This window comes from Ochlerotatus camptorhynchus, unplaced genomic scaffold (assembly GCF_037179485.1).
Source record: "Ochlerotatus camptorhynchus isolate MF236.1 unplaced genomic scaffold, CSIRO-AGI_Acam_v1.1 ptg000503l, whole genome shotgun sequence".
Lineage (NCBI taxonomy): Eukaryota > Metazoa > Arthropoda > Insecta > Diptera > Culicidae > Ochlerotatus > Ochlerotatus camptorhynchus.
In genome coordinates this window covers 3888896-3911487 of record NW_027040988.1, presented here as the reverse complement: position 1 = coordinate 3911487, position 22592 = coordinate 3888896, and the positions used below count along the sequence as shown (strand labels likewise).

At 39.0% G+C, this 22592-nt stretch overlaps 1 protein-coding gene across 1 annotated transcript; it reads right to left on the bottom strand.

Moving 5' to 3' along the window:
- Positions 1–6057: 6057 nt before the first annotated feature.
- Positions 6058–22287, bottom strand: LOC135712822 (uncharacterized). Its single transcript, XM_065235886.1, has 2 exons — positions 22217–22287; positions 6058–8933 (listed from the first exon to the last, which is right to left on the bottom strand). The coding sequence occupies exon 2, from the start codon at positions 8695–8697 to the stop codon at positions 7120–7122; it is 1578 nt and encodes a 525-aa protein (XP_065091958.1). The 5' UTR covers positions 8698–8933; positions 22217–22287; the 3' UTR covers positions 6058–7119.
- Positions 22288–22592: the final 305 nt, after the last annotated feature.

Below are 22592 nucleotides of genomic sequence, written 5' to 3'. Positions count from 1 at the left end.
TTGAATCCATTTCTTTTTAGTGTTCGGCCTCATTACGTTAAAATCTAATCGGGCAAAAAATAAAGTAGAGGTAAATAAATCAAATTGTTCAAACTAATCACCAAACAAGAAAACGATAATGTTCGTGAATTGTGCATGGTGGTGTATGACTTGATTTTAGTTTTCGAACATAAATCAAAAACGGTAAGAGATACCACTCTGAAATTTTCACCAAAGAAAGATAAGAGGTTTTCAAGTAATAAAAAATAATTTGGAAAATTTGCATCACTCTGAACATGAGTTTTCCTAATTTTCTTTGCAATTCTTTTTTCACCTTTAAAATTTTCTTGAGAAACCTTTTTGTGAAAATATGTTTAATGGGTTGCTGAGATCATTTTCTTACAATTTTACGAAACAAGCTTTTTTGTACGATGCTTCAAGTTCAGGAATAGACATGCTAGAGAAGACTAATGCTATTCTTATTGTTTGCTTTGAGCATAGAAAAATAATAACAATGAAATTAGATATAATCAGCTTGCATACACAACCAGATTAAAAAAAGTCTCATGAATAAATCAAATATCTAGATTGAGATATGTATCTATCAAAACAAATAAAAAATACTCCACTATTCTCTTCTGCGTTCAATTGTATACTTACTTGAATGATTTTCCTCCTCCGAATTGCTTGAATCATATGCAAATTATTTTTCATAGACCGCGTGGAAAACCGACTTTCGATCCGAGGAGGACTAACATACATCGTTCGACTCAGTCTGACAAGATCGGCAAATGACTATATTTAAGTGTTTGTGTGCCTTTGTTACAAAATCCGGCGTTAAGGGGTTATGGATTAACTTTGACCTGAAAGGAATCAAACATGTGCCTCAACAACATACAAAAACAGAATCCCATGATGGTCCGTTCACTAATTACGTCACGTTTCAGGGGGGGGGGGATGGCAACCGAACAAAATTTTTGAAGATCCGTAAAAAAAATGTACCAAAGGGCCTTTAGGGGGTTTCATGAGAATTGGTATTTTGGTGGCTTCATACCTGAAAATTTATATCAATTTTCTTATCTTATATTGTAGTGCAATTCATTTATTCATCAATCCAGTAAAAACAGTAGTCCATCAGTAAAGTGATTCAGTAAAAACAAAGAGAATGGCAAATTTGGTCATAAATCAATCCTTATTGACTATTTTATCAATAATATTTCCCCTGATTTCACGAAGTAAAAACTGCCGTTCCAACGGCAATTGGTTTTCCTCAGCCCATGTGATGATAGTGTCAATACTGTTCAGCGCTGATTGATCTGGAACTGGTTCGTACTCCTCATCTTGGTTGTCATCTGCTGTAGACATGTTTGCAGTTTCATCCAGAGTGGTGTTCGTCACGCTTTCTCCTTCATAAAAATGTGAATCATGGTTAAGAACAGCATTGACTATGTCAGCATCAGACATGACATCGAATTCCGCATTCTCGTCTTCATTTTTGCCTGCAGCCGCTTTATCAGCAACTATCAGTTCAATTGTTACACTATCATCACTAGAGCATTTCACATTTCAAAAATATTAATGGAAAATGGTCGAAATTGATCGAGTGCGTCAAGTTAGGAACCGCGTCAAATATGGTGCCTTCACGGTAGCCGTGATTTTTACCCAAGCTCAACTTTGTCTCTTCACACTCGTGAGAGTCGCGAGACTACGATTTTTCTCAAGTTGAGGGGTTCCATGGCGTGGTTGGCTACACGTTCGCTTCTCAAGCGGATGGTCCATGGGTTCAATTCCATTGATCTTCTTATGGAATTTTGATGTATTTTAATGTGCCTCATGATAGGTTATTATCCAAGTCCGATTCTGGTCACTTTCCCGGGGCACCTGGAACTTGTCCGGAAGTGGCCAATATGGTCCAAGGTACTAAATTTTTTCCACCATTGATCTGGTTATCGAATTTTGATATAATCTGATGTGTCGCATGATAGGTTATTATTCAAGTCTGGTTCTGGCCACTTTTCCGGAGGCACCCTGAACTTGCCCGGAAGTGGCCAATATGGTCCAAAGGTACTTAAGTTTTGCCACCATTGATCTTGATATCAAATTTTGATTTAATTTGATGTGTCGCTAATTGGGTTTTGTTTCTTTCAAGTCAAATTTAGCCTCATGGCCCATAAAAGCCGGAACTTGTTCCGGCCATATCTACAAAACCAGTGGTCCGATTCCGTAATCCTTCAATAGCGTTCAATGGGACCACTAAAAACATTACACATTAGACCACATAAGACCAAACAAATTTTTTTTTATGGCTCGATTATCCGGAGGGCTCGATTATCTGGAGGGCTCGATTATCCGGAGTGAAATTTTTTTGAAGACTCCGGATAATCGAGTCCGCCCTGTAACTATGTTTTGACTACGCATGAAAAAAGTATGAGCTAATTCGGTTACTGTTAAAGCTGTTTAAAAGAGGGTACAAAAAACGAGGCATTTTACTAAAACCGTTCCAACTTCTTGCAGGTGTAGCCAATCAAGCATAAACTCAACCTATAAATCTTCAATATTTGATCAGCCAGTAGCTACGATTTCAGAAATTAGAAAACAAAGTCTGAAAAGTTACATTTCTTTGAAATTTTATGGAAAAAAATACGATGTTCAAGGAATTAAAAATATCTTCAAATGACAAAATGACAAGCGATCATCGAACCGAATAATAACGCTATGCCAGAAGTGCAAAGCAATAATGATATAATCTTCTTTCTTCTTTTTCATGACAAGCAGCCCGTGCGACACAACTCACTCGGGGTGGTAGAAGGAAACGAGCAAATTGTTGGCAAGCTGCTTCACGAAGTAAAGCCGAACATGATACACGTGTGTTAATGGGATTTTTTTTGTTATGTATTTTCTCAATTCATATCAAGCTATGTCCTCATCCGTGTATATTACAACAAAGCAGGCAAGCAATATATCATTATCCTTTTACCACTCAGATCGAGCTATGTTATAGAGCGAGTTTGTCATGGTAGTCGTAGCAACCGTTTTTTCTGTATCGTTGGTTGCTTTATGTGTTTGGATTCGCTGACGATGTTACATACCAATGTCCGGTACTGTGAATAACAATCTACACTACGCACTGTTTAGAACTGATAATGTACATAAAGGGTGATACGGTCAAAATTTGGTCAATATCAACCTGACGTATTTCTTTCAATTTTGCATTTAAAAAACCTGAACACCCCTCATTTTGAAGGTGTGTGTGTGTAGAATGTTGCTCCTATTTTGATTTTGGAATTCACTCTTCAGTTGTCAAAATGCCGTCCAAGCAAGAAGAGCAGCGTATCAAAATTTTGCTCGCGCTTCGCGAAAATCCGAGCTACTCGCACGCAAAGTTGGCAAAATCGCTAAAAGTTGCCAAATCAACCGTTACAAATGTAATTAAAGTGTTTGGGGAACGTTTGTCGACAGCCAGGAAGTCTGGATCGGGGGGAAATCGAAAACCGGAAGCCGCTGAGACGACAAAGAGAGTTGCCGGTAGTTTCAAGCGAAACCCTAACCTCTCTCTCCGAGATGCCGCAAATAAGCTGGGTGTATCGTCTACAACCGTGCATCGAGCCAAAAAACGAGCCGGACTATCGACTTACAAGAAGGTAGTGACTCCAAATCGCGATGATAAACAAAATACGACGGCCAAAGCGCGATCCCGGAGGCTGTACACGACGATGCTGACGAAGTTTGACTGCGTGGTAATGGACGACGAAACCTACGTCAAAGCCGACTACAAGCAGCTTCCGGGACAGGAGTTTTATACGGCAAAAGGAAGGGGAAAGGTAGCAGATGTTTTCAAGCACATGAAACTGTCAAAGTTCGCAAAGAAATATCTGGTTTGGCAAGCCATCTGTACCTGTGGCTTGAAAAGCAGCATTTTCATAGCTTCCGGGACTGTCAACCAAGAAATTTACGTGAAAGAGTGTTTGAATAAACGTCTGCTGCCTTTCCTGAAGAAACACGGTTGTTCCGTACTGTTTTGGCCAGATTTGGCATCTTGCCATTACGGTAAAAAGGCCATGGAGTGGTACGCCGCCAACAACGTGCAGGTGGTTCCCAAGGACAAGAACCCTCCCAACACACCAGAGCTCCGCCCAATTGAGAAATACTGGGCTATTGTCAAGCGGAACCTAAAGAAGACCAAAAAAACTGCTAAGGGCGAGCAGCAGTTCAAGGCAAACTGGCTTTCTGCGGCGAAGAAGGTGGACAAGGTGGCTGTACAAAATCTGATGGCAGGGGTCAAGCGTAAGGCCCGGCAATTCGGATTTGGAAAAGCGGAAGCCTAACTGAATATTTTTCCTGAATTTTATACTAATTGAACTTGAAAAAGAAATTTAATTTGATTTTTTAAATAAACGATTTCACCGATTTACACGCGTTTTCCCTTGACCAAATTTTGACCGTATCACCCTTTACTATTTAGGATGTGTCCCATTTGCCGAATTAAATTAACCCAAGCAGTTTGACTATTTTAAATTAAAAACATATATTGTGTAGTCGACCGAGTTCAAAAATTTTGATTGTCTAACTTGTTTTACGTAACAACAGCAACTCGATAGCTTGTGATTCATCACTTTTAACTAAAAGATAAATCAAACTCGGTAATTGGTCACACCCTTAATTTAAAAAAATGTACATCTTACCTTTCATGAGTTGGCTGGAAATGCTATATTAATATCAACATGAAGCTTAAGTGTGACAATTTTTTAGCTAGAGAAAGGTCTGAAGAGGAAAGGTTGATGATAGTTTCGTTAGAGTACAGTGTGAAAATTTAATAGAAGTTGAAATTAAGCGGAGGCCCATGCAACTTCTATTCAATTTTCACACTGCCGTACCCTAACGGAACTATCATCAACCTATCATCTTCAGACCTTTATCTAGCTATAATTTATTATTTACACACTAAAGCTTCATGTTGATATTAGTATAGCAGTTCCAACCAACTCTGGAAAACGTAAACTTCACGTATGAAGTAACAAAAAAAAAACACTTTGAATTTTACCTTTTATGCCACTTGCGGCACCTGCCCTAGTAGAAGTAAGCACATTTCTGCGTCCTGCGGATTGTCCTGCAGCACCTATATACGAGCCCGTTAACGCATCTTTCCCACCGGGGTTACGGGTTTCGTCTGCATCTGCCCTAGAGGAAGCTGGCACATCATCGTTGGGAGAAAGACGGTTCTCTCCATTTGAGCATTGGTGTGGTTTTAAGGATATTTCTACGAAAAAAAAATATGCTTACTGCAATTCTAGACTCTTTTTTTAAACATTACCTCTACTGTCAATTTCGGCTACTGTACTTAAAGACGCTGTTGCATCACCGCTGACTCGAGGACAATTCTCCTGGTCTGCGGCTTGCTGCGATTGTCTGTATCTGCGGATACCTGCCGGTTTACAGATCGTTCTGCGGTACCTGTCCTTAAGGAAATTGGTGCATCACCAACGCCGGGAGTACGATTATTTTCGTTGACTGATTGATGTAGCTTCAATGATTTTTCTACAGCATCTACCCTCAGTTAGTATATCTACCCTCAGTAGTATGCACCCTGAGTTAGAATTTGTTAATATGAAAAACATGTACGTTGATTGCACAGATGGTAATCATACGGATTAATCCAGACGTAAAGGTTATTATAATAATTTAACTATCATTATTTATAGGTACCAATTGTGACCAACCCATATTGAACGACTGATGTGCAACAAATGAAGAGGTTATCATTGAGTGTGCAAAGATTTTTTTTTTTTCAAAAACTGGAGAAGAAAACATTTTCAAGCGTTGCAAAACCAAAAGGAACAGAAACATTTTAAAAATCCAACCAATTACAGGAAAAGTAGTTAACATCACGAAGTCAAAATGCGTTGGCTTTTGTCTTCTGGACGCTTCAGAAGGAAAAACGATCATTTGCAACGCTTCCATCGCATTCGGACAGTACCGACGACACGTAAGAATGAAAAAGGGACCGTCCAATAATTATGACACATCACAAAAAAAAATCATCCCTTTCACATTTATTATATATTTTCCTTCAAAAACTCGCTATGGATCATCACTATTTTTAGTTATTACTATATCTACACAACCCGAAACAACCTTCCCATAAAGTGCTATTTATCGTATCGTTTCTTAACGGCATTGTACAACTTCTTCTTACATGTACTATTTGCTTGTTCCGGAACCGTCTTACGGCTTTTGGCGCACATTGTTTCTCCAGAGCGCTCTCAATCTGTCGAACGATGGTTCATGATTTGGCTACGGCATCACGGAGTACAGTTTGCACTACAAAGCACTTGTTGTACAAATCTCAATCAATGTTTTAACATGGATTCGACGCTTGATATATTGATATGCATATAGGTATTGGGTGTGTTGTTACTGAATTAGCCATGAAGTGCCGATAGTTATATTCCAATTGTTGTGGCGGATGTTACTGCTGTTGCCGGGCCTGGAAATGATGTTGTTGCGGGGGTGCAGGTTTCTGCTGAATGAAAGAATTGGTGTTTTCCTTTCTCGAGTGATACTCATTCGGCTGGAACACTCCTCTCTATTTGATGTTGACACTAGTATCCTTGATGATGGTATCCATTGGTTGATCATTGTAGATACACTTGTTGGAGTACGGTAACTATTCACTCAAGAGGGTTGAAGTAGGTGCTTGCGTTGCGTACAACAGGTTTAGCAGCTAACTTGAACCAACCGAATAGTACTGATGGTTACAATGCACAATGCAAGTACAGAAACGGTCCATGAATCTGCTTCCAGGACGGATCATCGCATTGATTGTCCTTTAAATCGTTTTTCAGTTTCGTCATAGTTTCTTAAACCAATCTAAATGCTAGTAAATAATGATACAAAACATCCTGGGTGGCATCTGCGTCCTCCATTGCACTCCAGGTTCACTCGGAGATTAGTTCCATTTTCGTAGCGAAAGACCATTAGTATCGTTCGACACCTTGTTTAAGGTTAGTACTAAATATGTACTCGCCAACACAACCCTTACTACAATGAGGAAAAGTAGCAACAGAAGCAACGAACTGGATAACGTTGGACAAGGTTCGAACGAATTAGAACCGTTAATACATATTCCATGTTCCAAACGGATCAAGTTAAGGTCCCTGGGACGTTTGCCGTGTCAAGAAGCTGTTGCCATTTCACGGGATCCTTGGCCAGTTCCCACACATTTCGGGAATCCTTTATAATCTCCAGATCGTCTTCAACGCAATTGAGCCATCTTGCTCGTGGTCTTCCTCGATTTCTCCTTCCTTCCGGATCACTTTCCAGAACCATTCGGACCGGGCTGTCATGTGGTTTCCTAATGACGTTCCCTGCCCACCGTAGTCTGTCAACTTTCGCTTTCTGTACAATGGATGCTTCTCCCAGCAGCGCATGCAGTTCGCGGTTCGCTGGGTTAAGCTTCTTTTCATTGTCTTTCTGCGGTGATGTGTTATAGATCGTTTTCAATACCTTGCGTTCAAACTCACCTAGTTTGGTTTGATCCTTCGCGTTCATGGTCCAGGTCTCGTGACCACCGAGGACAAATGGTCTGATACTCGTCTTGTAGATTTTTAACTTCGATTCGTTGCTCTTTCTAGTGGACTCAAGTGTGCTTAGATGTTCATTGTAAGCACCGTCTCCTTTTAATATCCGGCGTTCGATCTCTTTTGTTGTGTCATTGCCGACGGTTACCAACGAGTCCAAGAATAGATACTCGTCAACCACCTCAAATGCATCGCCACTTAGTGATATCCGAGAACTGCTAGCTAAACTATCATTTTTCGAGCCTGTGGCTCTCATATACTTGACCTTATCTGAATGAAAAACCAAACCCAACCGCTTTGCTTCCGTTTTTAACGCTGCGTACGTATTTTCCAACTCCTCAACGCTTCGTGCAATAAGATCCATGTTGTCGTTAAAACTGATAAGCTGGACCTTTTTTTTCTGGAAGATTGTGCCTTCCGTTTCTACCTTCGCTCTCCGTACGATACCTTCGATGGCGATGATGAATAGTAATCTGGATAGTTCACAGCCATGTCGTAGTCCATTCTTGGGCTTTGAGCTATTCGAGGTGACTTCGTGATACATCAAGCTTTCCGTGGTAGCCTTAATCAGTCGTGTCAATTTGGTCGGTAGACGGTATTCGTCCATAATCTGCCACAGTTGATCTCGGTCAACCGTATTGAGCGCATCGCTCAAATCCATAAATAGGTGGTGTGTTGGTACATTAAATTCACGGCACTTTTGTAGAACTTGTTGAAGTGTGAATATCGCTTCCGTAGAGGTATCCGCTCGATATTTTCCTTTGAAATCGTTCGCTATGGGTGTCAAACGGAAGAAAAGAATCCCGGAGAGCACCCGATGGGCGGCGTTCAGCAGAACAGTTGCACTGTAGGTACAGCAAACCGAAGACGACGTGTCTATTTTCTTGCAAATTCGACGATCACGAACCTCATTCTCAATCCACTCCTGTGATAGCGTCTGCTCCTGCCAAATTTTGGTGATGATCATGTGTAGACCTTCGGATAGAGCAGTCACTCCATGTTTGAATAGTTTACTCGGCAGGACATCTTTACCGGTGGTTTTATTGCCCCGAAGCTTCTTGGTCTCATTCTTTATTTGATCTAAGTGGGGTTTTTCTAGGGTTACATCAAAATTTGCCGCATCGCTTTCTCCGGCTTCCATCTCAGCTATCTCGTTGCTAATAGTTGGTGACCCTATGGCATAGTTAACAATTTTCCATAATTTACCCCCAAAGTTTTCCTGATTCAGCTCAATATCCGAAGAAGCTTGTTCAGTATCACCGAAGCTTCCAGGTTCCGTCCTTTCGTAGGTCAGGCTGAATTCCCGTTGCGGCCTCGTTGCTCGCTCGTGTGAGGCTTCTACTTTGATTTTGACGTCATTGCGCTCCGTTTTGCGATCTAAAAAAGAATTAAATTGTTTAAAAAAGGTTCTAACATGCATGTAATAGCCAATTTTAATGTTTCTTAGATGGAAGTACCGACTCAATTTTACAATAAGTGGATTGGTTCACAAAGAGAGAAAGGTGTTTCAAACTGACCAGGAAAAAGTTCTCGAATATGAGGAAAATCGACGTACATTTTACTTAGTCTAGCAGTATACTAAACGAGATACTAATAGACTGAGTGAAAACTCTGGTGAGAATTCATCTAAAGTTGTCGCAACTACCCTAGAGTTTCGAAAATCGTCCAGATGTTCATTGATCGGGCGTAAAGATCCGTAATTCTATTTTTTTTTAAATTTATCATTTTTTTGGAATTTCTGTTGAGTAGTTTAAACCTTTGTGAATTTCAGAAACTCTTTCAACTGCCTGACTTTCTTTAATTACACAGAACTTTCCCATATTTTTTCTGAGTTTAGTTGAACTGTCTTGAAGTTCTTTGATCTAACCTGAAGTATGCTAAAGGAATTTCCCAAGTATTTTGGATTTTTTTGGATTTTTCAGAAGTTCTAAAAACTACACCAGAGGTTCTCGAAACTTTCCTTAGTTGCCGAAATTGAATCTTCTCTGACGTCCCCGTTATTTTTCTGAAATTCTCGGAACTCTTTTGAAGTTCTCTTGACTTCTTTGAAGCTCTTTGGACTTCCCTGCAATTATCAGGACTTCTCTATGAGGCTCAATTTTCTTGAAACTCTGAATCCAAATTATTAACGCGATTGTCACTGAAGTTCTATAAATGTTATTGAAACTCGTGGAACCCTGAAAGAATAAAATATCCAACAAAAAGTCTGAGCCTCCCTGAAGCTATTATAGCTACCCTAGACCCAAGGGGTGGTCACTAGACTGATGCAAAATTTGAAATTTTTGCTCCACAGTGTTCAAACGGTTTCAAATCGGGTCCTGATTAGCCTCCTAAAGTTTAAACTCATTTGATAAGAAACTGACTTGGCACAAACCATTTGAAGTTAATATGGAAATTACTATGGGAAAACAAAACTTTTTGTTCATTGTCTTCTAGCCTTTTTACATATTGTACCGTTAACAAATTCTATTGCTATTCTTATGGGAATTTTTATCAGCTACAACTTGGCAGAACATTGTTTTTCAGCCAAACGTCAAATTAAATAGTTATTAATTGTTTAAGAGATTGATAATGCTATGGCAAGATTAAGCAACTGTATTGTGGGCAACACTGTATTCTGCAGTGTGACATAGTAGCCATGATTTTTGTCCTCTATTCTACGCGCCATAGACACCAATGTTGCCTGCTGAACAGTTGATTGAGCATAATCATAAGACATCAGTGACTTGAATCATTAATAATTTTTGTTCCTTACATTTGATCGAAAAGAGTTCTTTAACAAAGTTGTAGCTGAGAAAATTTTAAACAAGTTAAGCTATCATTTTCTAAAGTAGAGTGAACTGGTGAACTTTGAGATTGATATGAACCGAAATTATGGTTTCTCCATAGTAATTCCCGTATAAACTTCAAATGGTTTGTGCCAAGTCAGTTTCTCACTAAATGAGTTCAAAATTTGGGAGACTAATCAAGGCCCAATATGAAACCGTTTGACCAATGTAGAGCGAAAATTTCAAATTTTGCATCAGTCTAGTGGTCACTCTCATATGGTCACACACATATTATGCGTCAATTTTTTTTTCTCAGTGCGCCCGTCCATTTCAGTGGAATTTTTCAAATAATAACTACCACTACGGTCAAAAAGTATTCGTTTTACTCTGACACTCGAAATAAAGAGACTAAATTGGGTAAAGGCCTGTATAGAGATCTAAGCGAAGCGAAAATCTCATACAAAATACTACATTTTTCACCTGCGCGAAAAACGCATTGGCAAATATTTCGCTTCGCTTTGAACTGTAAACAGATAGGATCCAGCGAAATCTAATTTTGTGGATGGCATCTTTTTCGCTTACGTTTATTTTTTTTTTTCGCGCATGCAGCGCTCGCGAAAAGGGCAGCAGCTAAGCGAAAAGTTGACGTTTCGGGAGAGCGTATCTGTCAAATTTTCACTTCACCGGAGGTGTAAACTGATCGATTTCGTTTCACATGAACTGTAAACTGCGAAAAAAGGAAACTGGAAAATGTTCCACAAACATTTTTTCACAACCTTTTTCGCTAGCGAAATTTCATGACTTTTCGCGTGCTTCAATTTTCGTTTCGCTTCGATCTGTATACTAGGCTTAGGCTGTTCGCAATGCTGTTGTTTTTATATGGGCTGTTTTAATTTGAAACTAGAACAAAAACACAACCCTCGCAATGCTGAGTTGCAGTTTCATTTTTCGAGCACTTGTTTGGAACAAATTAACCACTTCATTCGAGCAGCTAAAATGACGTTTACTACCACTCGAACTTTGAAATAAAACATTATTTTGAGATTTTTTCTTCTAGAACCTCGAGAAAAGTAGCCAACATTTGTGCGTTTCATAAAAAAAATAGAAATTAGTTGGTCCAGTTTTGTGAAATCGCTGGTAGAAAGTCACGCTAAAACTGCTTGACAAAGTGGTCAATTTGCAACTGCTCGACAGTTCTGTTTCATTTTTACGCGTGTTTGAAACAGAAATGGAACTCTGTTTCAAACTTCTGTGAGTGAATTTGTGAGCTTTTCACTGTTGACAGATGGTAGCTAACCAGCAGAGACTGCAGAGCAGACAGAAAAAAAAAACGTTTCCCTTCGCTTCATCTTCTATCAACAGTTTCGTTTCGCGGATTTTGCAGGTAATTAAATTGATTTATTTATTTGTAAACGTTTATCTTTTGCAGTGCGTTTTTGAAATAATTTCCGCATAGAGCATATGACCACAAACGAAGTGACAGACGGAGCGGCTCGAAAACTTTGGTGACTAACCTGCTATTGCAATTTTTCAGTGTACCACATGGCAACACCACTACTACTGGATTGTACCACATGGCAACACTACTACTAGATTGAACTAGCATTTTCACCAAATGTACTAGAATGTTTTGGTTCTATCTCTTTCACTCTACTCAAAACTGAAATGCATAAAAAAAACGACAAAATGATACGCACTCTTTGCACACTGTCAAAGAATCATTGTACACAAAATCAACTTTGTTCAAATCAAAACAAAAAAACTAACCTATCTGGTGGATGATGGCACAAGCTTCCAAGAAACTTCTATTACAGTGAACCACATTATTTTAATGGATTTCTTCGCCAGTTAGTCGTCTGTCACTTCGTTTGTGATATGACCGTTCACGCCCTCCCAGCAAACTGAACAACAAATAGCAGCGGAAAACTGATTTGCATAGGTTGGTCCGATGCGGAGGAATTCCTCTGGTTTCAGAGCGATGTGTCTTTGTGGCGGAACAATATTTGGGAACTTCCTGGATAAGTTACAGATTGGTAAATTATGTGTCGGAGGTGCATTTTCGCATCCAGTTCGGGGGTGCTGACGGCCGCCCAACAAATGTGCATCGTAAACCGTATTAAGGATGGAAAGTGGCGTTTGCTGTCGTAAATGCTGACACTTTCTCTTTAATTTTACGTTCAGGGGATCGCAGTACCTGTTGCCTGCTCTCTCGGGGACCAAGTATTGCGAATTAGTCAGGAAGTTATCATTAACTACGTGTCGAATGTTTTCGTCGTCGTGTTGATTGGCGATTCCAACAAATACCCGTACGATTCACCTATGGTCGTGAATTGTGTGGAAGCTGTCGACCATAGGTAAGTTTCACACACCCAGAAGAATCTGATCCGATCAGCTCACTTCAAGCTGAGCTTTGTAGCCAAAGAGCTACATTAAAATGCGACGGGTGCTGAGGATGTTGAATTCCCTGCGAAAACTGGTTGTCTGGCTCTATCTTCATGATTATGCGGAAGGAGTGCGCTGTTTTTGCACAATTATACGCTATTCAGTCCAGGAGTCCTACTGAAGTTCTGGGAAGTCCTGCCGAAGATTCAAAAAGTCTAGCAGAAAATTCGGGTGGTCCGAACAAAACAAAAGTCCTGACGAAGTTCCAGGAAATCCTGAAGAAGTTCCAGGAAGATATGATGAAGTTCCAGGGAAGTCTTTCTGAAGTTCCGGGAAGTCCTGATGATGATGATGGTCCCTTCTCTTTCCCCCGGGAAGTCTTGTCGAAAATCTGGGTGGTCCTGATAAGGTTCCGGGAAGACCTGTCGTAGTTCCAGGAAGTCCTGTCGTAGTTCCAGAAAGTCTTGTCGAGACTCAGGGTGGTCCTGACGAAGTTCCAGGAAGTCCTGCCGAAAATTTGGGATGCCCTAAAAAAGTTCCAGGAAGTCCTGCCGAAAATTTGAGATGCCCTAAAAAAGTTTCAGGGAAGTCTGTTCGATGTTCCGGGACGTCCTGCCGTAGTTTCGGGAAGTCTTGGCGAAAATCCTACCGACGTTCAGGTGAAGTCTTTTTGAAGTTCCGAAAAGTTCTGTCGAAGTTCCGGGAAGTCTTGTCGAAGTTCCGGGAAGTCCTGCTGAGGTTTCGGGAACTCCTGCCGTAAATTTAGACTGTCCTAAGGAAGATCCAGGGAAAACCTGACGAAGCTCCAGGGAAGTCTTGCTTGTCTACTAAAAATATTCTAACGGAGCTTAACATTACAGTTTTTGTCAAAATATTGACATATTATATGATAGGCCCTCAAGACTCAAATAGTCAGCAATCAACTTTTGATGTGCTTCTTGAAAATTACGGCGGATGTAGGCTCTGCTTCACCGATGATGATGTGGCCGGTAGTCTTCTGCAAAATAATTGATCATCGAAGCATAATTTTATATGTTGCATATTAAGATATTAAGATACCTTCAAGCTCCAGCAACAAAACATCTAGTTCAGAGTCATCAACAATCAAAAACTGGTGATCCGACTCCATATTTGTTGCTTTCAAATTCAATTTTTTCACTTGAATGAGAACACTGCCTCGGGCTCGGACACCGGGCAAACAGGCGCAAATTGAAAAACCTCACCAATACAAGCATATAAAAACACCTTTTGAAACTGTGCGTTGCGCTGATTGCGTTGCAGTTTCATTTTTTACAGTTTCAAATTTTAAAACTGTCGAGGAGTTTGAAACAATTTTGAAACACAGCATTGCGAACAGCCTTAGGCCGTTCGCAATGCTGTTGTATTTTATAAGAACTGTTTCAATTTGAAACTAGAACAGAAACGCACCTCTCGCAATGCTGAGTTGCAGTTTCATTATTCGAGCACTATTTTGCACCAGATTTGCAACTGCTCGACTATTCTGTTTTATTTCTGAGCGAGTTTGAAACACGAATGGAACTCTGTTTCAAATTTCTTTGGATGTGTTGAAGATGTTTCGAAGAGCTCCACAAAAAAACGGAGAACTTCATAGAGAACAGTAAAGTTTATGGAACTTGATGATTACAAACATCTTTTAGAACTGTGCGTTGGGCTGATCGTGTTGCAGTTTTATTTTTGACAGTTTCAAATTATAGAATTGTCGAGTAGTTTAAAACAATTTTGAAACTCAGCATTGCGAACGGCCTTAAAGAGGCGACATCTTTTCTATTTGACAGGTCTTCTGCTCGATTGGAACAACATTTCTCGCGTCACTTTTCAAATAGACCAATGTAACAAATGTAAACAAATCGAGTTAAGCGATACAAACTATTGCTCTTCTATCATTGTATGTGATACAAAAACATCCATCCAAATTTACTTTCATTTATTTAAAATAATCATTGATCAAAAATTGTCCAATGTACAGTTTGAAATGATGGGTATATGACTGTTACTCCGGTCATTCGGACTGCCTAACATGATTGGTGCTCATTTTCCAAAGGCGGGGCCAATCTAAAGTTAGGTACTATACTCTGAAATCTGTGAAAGGGAATCTAGTATCATGTAGACAAAACGTCCAATGTAACACTCATTGATTATGTCATTGAGAAAAATCGTCCAATGTTCAACTCGACTTGTCAAAACGTCCTATGTGGTTTTTTCTATGCTGTAGCATGAAATTCAAAGTAAAATTGTGATTTTACCGTTTCTAAGGAATTTTCAACGTTATTAATAACTGACTACATTAAAAATAGTATTGCAAAATGTATTGTTTTTAAACAATTACAATAATAATCTGTCGAACTTCAACTTCGATTTTCTCAAAATGGTGGGTATGTTACATTGGTCTATTTGAAAAGTGACGCGAGATTTTCCTATGACTTTGACAGATAACCAATTGTTCCAATTTTGACATGTCGTCACTTTATGAATTCAGCGGCGATTTTCGAATTCGAAGTAAATTCAAAATTGCGGACTGCCAAACTTTGCAGACGAAATTCAAGAGCAAATTTTCATTACGTCGAATGTAACAAAGGTAAACAAAGTCGAGCTATCAGTGTCAATCGATTCTCCTGCTATTACACTTTATACTGTCCGAATATAGGATCAAATCCCATTTTTAAATTTATTTACCAGTCAAATTGCTTTTCGACGTAATCACCTTCCGATCAAAAAAGTTTTCGATGTTACTTAAGTCATTTGATTTCTATGGAGATGCCGTTTGACTTATGTAACAGCGCTGAGAAACCCGTGAAAAGTGTACGTTCGTCGTTTCGCTTTCTCATTATTAAAGTGAATAAATCGAACTGTTTGTTGCTAAGATGATTTCGGTGGTCCTAAAATGATGAATGGGTTGCACGTAAGGAGACGTAATTGATAATTCTCCCGAATATCCTGGTAAATACACTTTGACTTAAGTAACAATAGGGGCCACCAAACGACGTATAATAACTTTTGACTCAAAAACCAGTATTTTTTAGCATGAAAGCTAGCGATTTGCATTTGTATGATTAAAACCCTGCTAAATATGTTAAACATTGCTATCACTATGAGATTATATGTGTTTACTTGGAAATAGGAATAACTTTTCGGTCATCAAAACAAAACTTTATTTTTCTCGGATTGGTGCGAATGTTACTTACGACATAATGAAAATTTGCTCTTGAAGTCGGCGATACACTCCTGCTGGACAAGCTTATATCGGACAAACTGGCTCGAGCGGAGGATTCCCGTCAAGTTCTTTCAACCGCTTGACGAAGACAATGCTGCTGATGTTACCTGCCATCGCTCTTCCGGGGATCGAAATTGGCTTCGGAGGAGCAGTCAAATTAGCACCAGAGCACCAGAGAAATTTGGCTTCACTCGAGTTGTTCGCAGATGACAGGCGTTGCAGTCTTATGCCTTGTACCCTAAAGCGAACCCCACACGGTAAGAAATATTGTCAATACTTACAAGTATTGACAATAATATTGATGATGTGAATACAGAAATATTGTCAATACCGATGTATTGACGTCAATATAAAATGTATTGACAATACGATTATTGTCAATAAAAGTCATCGTGTACGGTCCACATAAGAGGAAGAGGAGACAATACGGGGGCGAAAACGAACCTCTTTTCTGTCAAACACGTGCGTAAGATAGAGATAAAATAGTAAGAAGCCAGTTGTCTCCTCTTCCTCTTTTAGCGTGTACCGGGTTCGGTTGAGTCAGCCTTGTAAAAGATGTTGTAGGCAGCATTGCCAGAGTGTTTTTAAAGCTTATCGGTATCAAAGGTTTTAAAAAATCGTTATTAATCGGTATTTACTAATTTCATTAATTTTGAATTTTTGCCGTTTTTGAAAGCGAAATTTATTATCTTTTGGATTGAAAGAAGAAAGAAGCTCTGCTGGAGGAAATTTGAGGAAAGTTCTGAGAGAAGTCGGAAAATCATCCGCGAAACTTCCAAGACATAAATTGAGAAATTTCTGGCGAAAATTTAAAGAAATATTCATGAAAAATTCGGATTTCACATTCAAAGGAAGGCAGAAAAGTTTCGGAAATCGGAAATAAATTCCACAAGCAGCCATTTACAGGTGTAGCCACAAGGAGCTCGGAAAAACCTTCCAATAGAAGTAAAAAAAAAAACAACTGAACAAAATTCCAGAAGTAGACGAAAGAAATTTCTGGGAGAAGTTTAATTGAACTTCCTGGAGAAGACGGAAGAAACTTCCTAAGGTAGATTGGAAAAAAAAAAATCTGGAAGTCTGAAGCCAGAAATGTTCCTGAAGTTTTTGGAACATTCCTGAAATGTACTTAGGAATATTCCATATTTCCTCGGGCTGTTTTGGAGTACTCTGATCATCTTTGAAATACTTGGAACTTCCCTGATTATAATGAGATTACCGGAATATCTCTTATCAACTTTGAAGGTCTCTAGAGTTTCTTGAAGATTACGAAATTTCTTAAGCTCTCTCACAATTTTCTTGAATTTATTGTAACATCAGCATTAAAGTTCTCTGATCTTCCCGATTTTTATAATTATTAAATGTTATCAACACTGCCATCAATAAGCACGGAACTTCCCATAAAATGTTCTCACAATGAGCTAATGTTCATGTAACTTCCCTTACGTTTCTTAAATTTGCATGAGCCCCTCGGAACATTGCTGAAGTGTTCGGAATTTCAGCGATTTCCTTGAAATTTATTGATCTGACCTGATGTTCTCGGAGCTTCCTAAAGTGCTCTCAACTCTCCTGAAACTAATGGAACTGTTCTGAAAAACATTAAATTTTCCAGAAGTTCTTTGAAATTGTGAAGTATCCCAAATATTTATGATGTTTCCTTAAGTTCACTGGAGTTCGCTGGACCGGAGAAGTTATTGAAACATTCTTCAATTTATCGAAACTTACTCAAAAATCTGGACTTTTCTGAAGTTTCAGAACTTCTTTAAGGTTCCTGCAGCTAGTGTGGAAGCATCCCTGAAGTTCCAGGAAAGTTGAAAAAACTGGCGGGAAAAGATGGAAGAATGGAAGAATCATTCGAGCGAAGGTTGAAGAAACTTCCAAGGAAAGTCGAAACATGTTTCCGAGAGGAATCGTAAAATAATTTACGATGTAAATTGGAAGAAAATTCAGGAAGTTGAATAATGTTTAAAAACGTATTTCCCGATTCCCCCGGATTTACCAGAAAGAGCCATCGACTGTTTATTGATTCATGGGTAGCCAAAAACGGTGAGGAAATTGAAACATTAATCGCAAGAGTATCCGTAAGACATGATTTTTTTTTAATTTTATTGGCTCAAAAAATTTGAGAAATTCAAAAGGATACAAGTCTCTCACAATAATTTTCTCCGAAATTCGAGCGTGGGCTGACAATAATGATTTTTATATTTTAATAAAATCGGTATAAATCGGTATAAAACCTCAAAAATCGGTATTCTGAGGAACCTTATCTGTATATCGGTATCCACACGGCGAATGAGAACGACTCAAATTTGAGTTTAGTTCACTCATAATCGTCAAAAGTGCAGGAACTCAGCGATGAGTAAATTTGCCTCATGTTTTCCCAGGTTTTTCCAGGGAAAAAATCCCGAATTTGAGAAAGTAAAAATTGGATTCACTCAGTCTATTGGTACTACTCCAAGACTGAATAAAATTTTCGTCAATTTCCTCATTTTCCGGCAGATTTTGTAGGTTTTCCACTGCAAACCATGAGACAAATTTAACTCATCGCTGCGTTCCTGCACTTTTGGCGATTATGAGTGAACTAAACTCAAATTTGGGTCGTTCTCTGGACTTTTGTGAAGTTATCGGAACTTCCTTTAAACATTTCTATGGTTTTGATAGATGGGATCGCTGCACATTTTAATCGGCCATTATGGATTCTCGATCAAGAGTTAAGTTTAAGTTTCATGTCGGTTTGTCGGTGATTGTACTACATTTGAAATTTGCTGGACACCACCTCGGCCCAACTAACGAATTTGATTCGTTTGTTGGGTCAACTGACCAGTGCTGATAAAAATCACTTCTTCTACACTCAAATTAGCTGACAATGAAGGCAACCCTAAAAGATAAACCAACTACCTGCGTGAATATGAATTTTGACATGACAACATTATCTTGATCAAGTCTGAGTTTCGAAGTCAACATTTGTTTTTTTTCATTCGTGGATGGATGTGCATTATTCATCTTCATCTTGATGGATAAGATTTTGAGTATCAAATGCAAAATGATTATTATCATTTCACATTAAAATAGCGCCTTAGAACGTGGAAGAAATTTTTTCTCCCGATTTTCCTCATATTTGAGAAATTTTCACTGGAAAAGCTCGGAAAATTTTACTGACTTTGTGAGCAAGTCCACTTTTTGCAAAATTGAGATGAATTCAACTCAATTTTGAATCGATCTCATTATCCATGAGCCTTTGACGTCTACACACTACCGCCACCTGTTGAGCGTACTGCCCGTCACAGTGTACTCCACAGATGGTGGTAGTGTTTTAGCAACGATGTTTTACAGTTAAAAATATTCAATGAGTTATTTTTGGTTGTTTGTGGTCTTAAGTTCATAACGTCATCAACGAAGAGGCTTTAAAATGTTCATTTAATATACCAAATCACTGAACTCACCTTCAACTGAAGTCCTACGAAACGCTTGTACAGCATCACCAGCTGCTTGAAACAGTCCTTTGAAAGAACGCCAAATGTGTCCATAGAAGTTAAGCTCCACAGCATTCGCGTCGACGAAATTTTTTTTTATTTCACAAACTACTGGATAATGATCGGAATAGCGGACCTTGACTGTAAACGGTTTATTGATTACAAAATTTGCCAGCAAGATGTCCAGTGTTGATTGATTATTGATGAAGGTTGGTCCATCCGGAAAATACACAGTAAAATCATTCACTTGAGCTTCGTTGTACAACAAATTACCGTTCTCGTTATGTTTCGAGTTCCCCCAATCTTCGTGGAGGGCGTTCAAGTCTCCACAGACTAGATATGTTCCTCGAGTCAGCTTATCGAGATCGGACTCAAACTGACGCTTAGTGCCGTTGATACGCTGACACTGACTCGGGCAATATGCAGCAAAGATCTTTAACTTCCCGTCTGTGGCATCCTCCAGCTCCACACCTATGGACTCGATGATGGATGTGCCAGCGTCAGGAAGCTTGCGGAAGTTTATCGTATCTCGTACGAGTATTGCCACGCCACCTCCCCGGCCATTCGAACGGTCTTTTCGAACTATGTTGTAGTGAGCGATGGAGAACTTCGCGCTAGGTTCAAGATGAGTTTCCGTAAGCACTGCAACATCGATTTTGTATGTCCGCAATAAGTCAACCAGGTACTCCTGCTTACGTCGAATTGAGCGCGAGTTCCAATTCATAACTGTCAATGGTGCCATATCGAGTGATGAAAGCTTATTAGCTTGTAGCCAGGAAAGATATATTTCCGTTCAGATTGAAATTTTCACCAGCTCAATCGGAATCAGGAATGTTCCTAGAAAATAGATAGATGATTAATCCTTCGTCTGTGCAAAAAAAAAACGTTGTCGGTACCCTGGCCCCAAATTCAAATTGTCATATCTCAGCAAAGGTTGAACGCGGACAGGGGGCGGATCTCTCATATGGAGGGGTCATTGTAAAAATATACCCCTAAAGTGGCATATTTTGATGTTAGAGATGATTGTATCACGAGATCCGAGTACATATTTAAGAATACAAGGTCTTCAAAACTATGGATAGCGTATGACAGAATTTACTCACTAGATGGCGCTTAAATGAATATGATCAAGTTGCGCCATCTTAACTATACATTATATAACGCTATCTACAGATCAAAATTATTGTCACACTAGCACCACCTAGTGAGTTGAGTCTGAGCAGAACTCTTTATAATAAAATAGGCCTTGACCATCTGAAAAACTTTACCAATGACGAGGACCTTCTTTCTAGTCCATATGTTAAGTTAGGGCAATCAATGAAACATGAATGTCAAACCTGCGCTGCCTGGTCAGTGCATTATAAGCTGATCTCTTTGTCATAAAATGAGTCTTATTCATTTGAACAACTCTGTCGAAGACGGGAACCTTCTATCTAGTCAAGATGTTAAGTTAGGACAAACAATTAAAAAATAATGTCACACTAGTGCCACCTGGTGAGTGAATTCGGAACAAAACTCTGTTTCTTAAGATAGGTATTGTCCATCAGAACAACTTTGCTCAAGACGGGAAGCATCCATATGAGCAGGATCTGTAGATAGCGTGTGTATTGTCGCCATCAATCTTATTTCTATCTACTCAGCGTGCGCGCAGCTAACCACAGCAGAACACGATTTTTCCTGCATCGTAGATAGAGTCGCCCCCCTTGGGTTTGAAGACCTTATATTCTTAAATATCTTTGCAGAAGCAAGCACCACCCTAATTTCGTGATACAATCATCTCTAACATAAAAATGTGCCCCTTCATGGGTATATTTTTACAACGATCCCTCCCACCGAGAGATCTGCCCCTCCAAAAAAAAAAATCTGATAATTTAAACAGAAAGTCATCGAAATTTACTTTTACAAATCATTTGAAATTTCAGATATGGAAATTTTAATTTGAGGTCAAATTGACCTCATGGTACAAACATCGAAAAAATTTCAATATTTTTATTTCAATATAAGGGAAATGGATGTAATGTCGGCCTAAATGTCCCTAATTTGGGCCCATACATAAATTCAACAATCGACTAAATTTTCAATAGCGACCAAAAATATCCATCAACGGTCCCAATGACGCGTTCATCTAGGTAAAATTGATAAATAGCAGATTTTTAGCGATGGGCCCAATCTTAGATCTATAGGCCAATATTAGAGCCATTTCCCCTATATGTTTTCAAGTTTTTTGGAGCACATTTTATCTGATATTACAGAGCTCTGCTCGGCCAACTATCCACAACAAAATTTTCTCAAATATACACCGTGAACTATGGTTCACGGCTGTGGTTCACGAATATGGGAACTCTTTTTTTCCCGTGTGGTTGACACACCTAGTCATGAAAAAATTAGTAAAATCCATCTATAAAAAAAAAGTTACTGCCTTTCAAAATGGCCTGGGGTCAAATTTAATAAGGATATGTTACCCCAGGAAATAATGCATGGAATCATAAGAAGGGACATGTTCCCCTATTACTGATGATGTATAAATAATGCTGAATATTGTTATAACCTCACACATTCAAAGAGTCAATGTGTTAACCAAATGAGAATGCATTTTGTAGTCAAAATGTACTTCACCCATCAAGCCATTGATTTCGTCCCACTTAGTGAATCACCAACCAGTTGAACGCTGAATTTTTCAGCCAAACCGCGAAACTATTTATAGCACTCAATTATCTATCGCTTGATCTTTATTGCCTCACAATAACCCATGAAGAGTTCAATTACACACTTCCATTTCATGTGCTTTTCAGTTCTCATAAAACTTACTTATCCTCTGTGCATAACGTTTAACAAAACTTTTCACTTCCGATGTTTTCTTATCAACTACTAACCGGTCAACAAATGCAAATAAAGTCAGTCGCGTCCAGCGGCAAAACTTCTACTGATTAACGTCATCACTGACAGAGCTATATATGCAGCGAATGCGAATGTGAATGAGCGAATGCAAAAATATCTCGCGAGAGTTTTGCCAACGCCAAGTGCTAAGTCACTGATTCATCAAAAAAAAATGGGAATCACCAAACATGCTGAAATAGCAAGTGAAACAATCAACTCTTGAAAAAAAATAATGCGCAGAGTTTTTTGCTCATCCACTATGTTGGCGATTTAAAACCCTCAAATTTTTCGTTTTGATGACTGCCCA

Bases quoted from the DNA above. Each gene is read 5' to 3' on its own strand.
- LOC135712822 (XM_065235886.1), bottom strand. From the start codon at position 8,697: ATGGAAGCCGGAGAAAGCGATGCGGCAAATTTTGATGTAACCCTAGAA.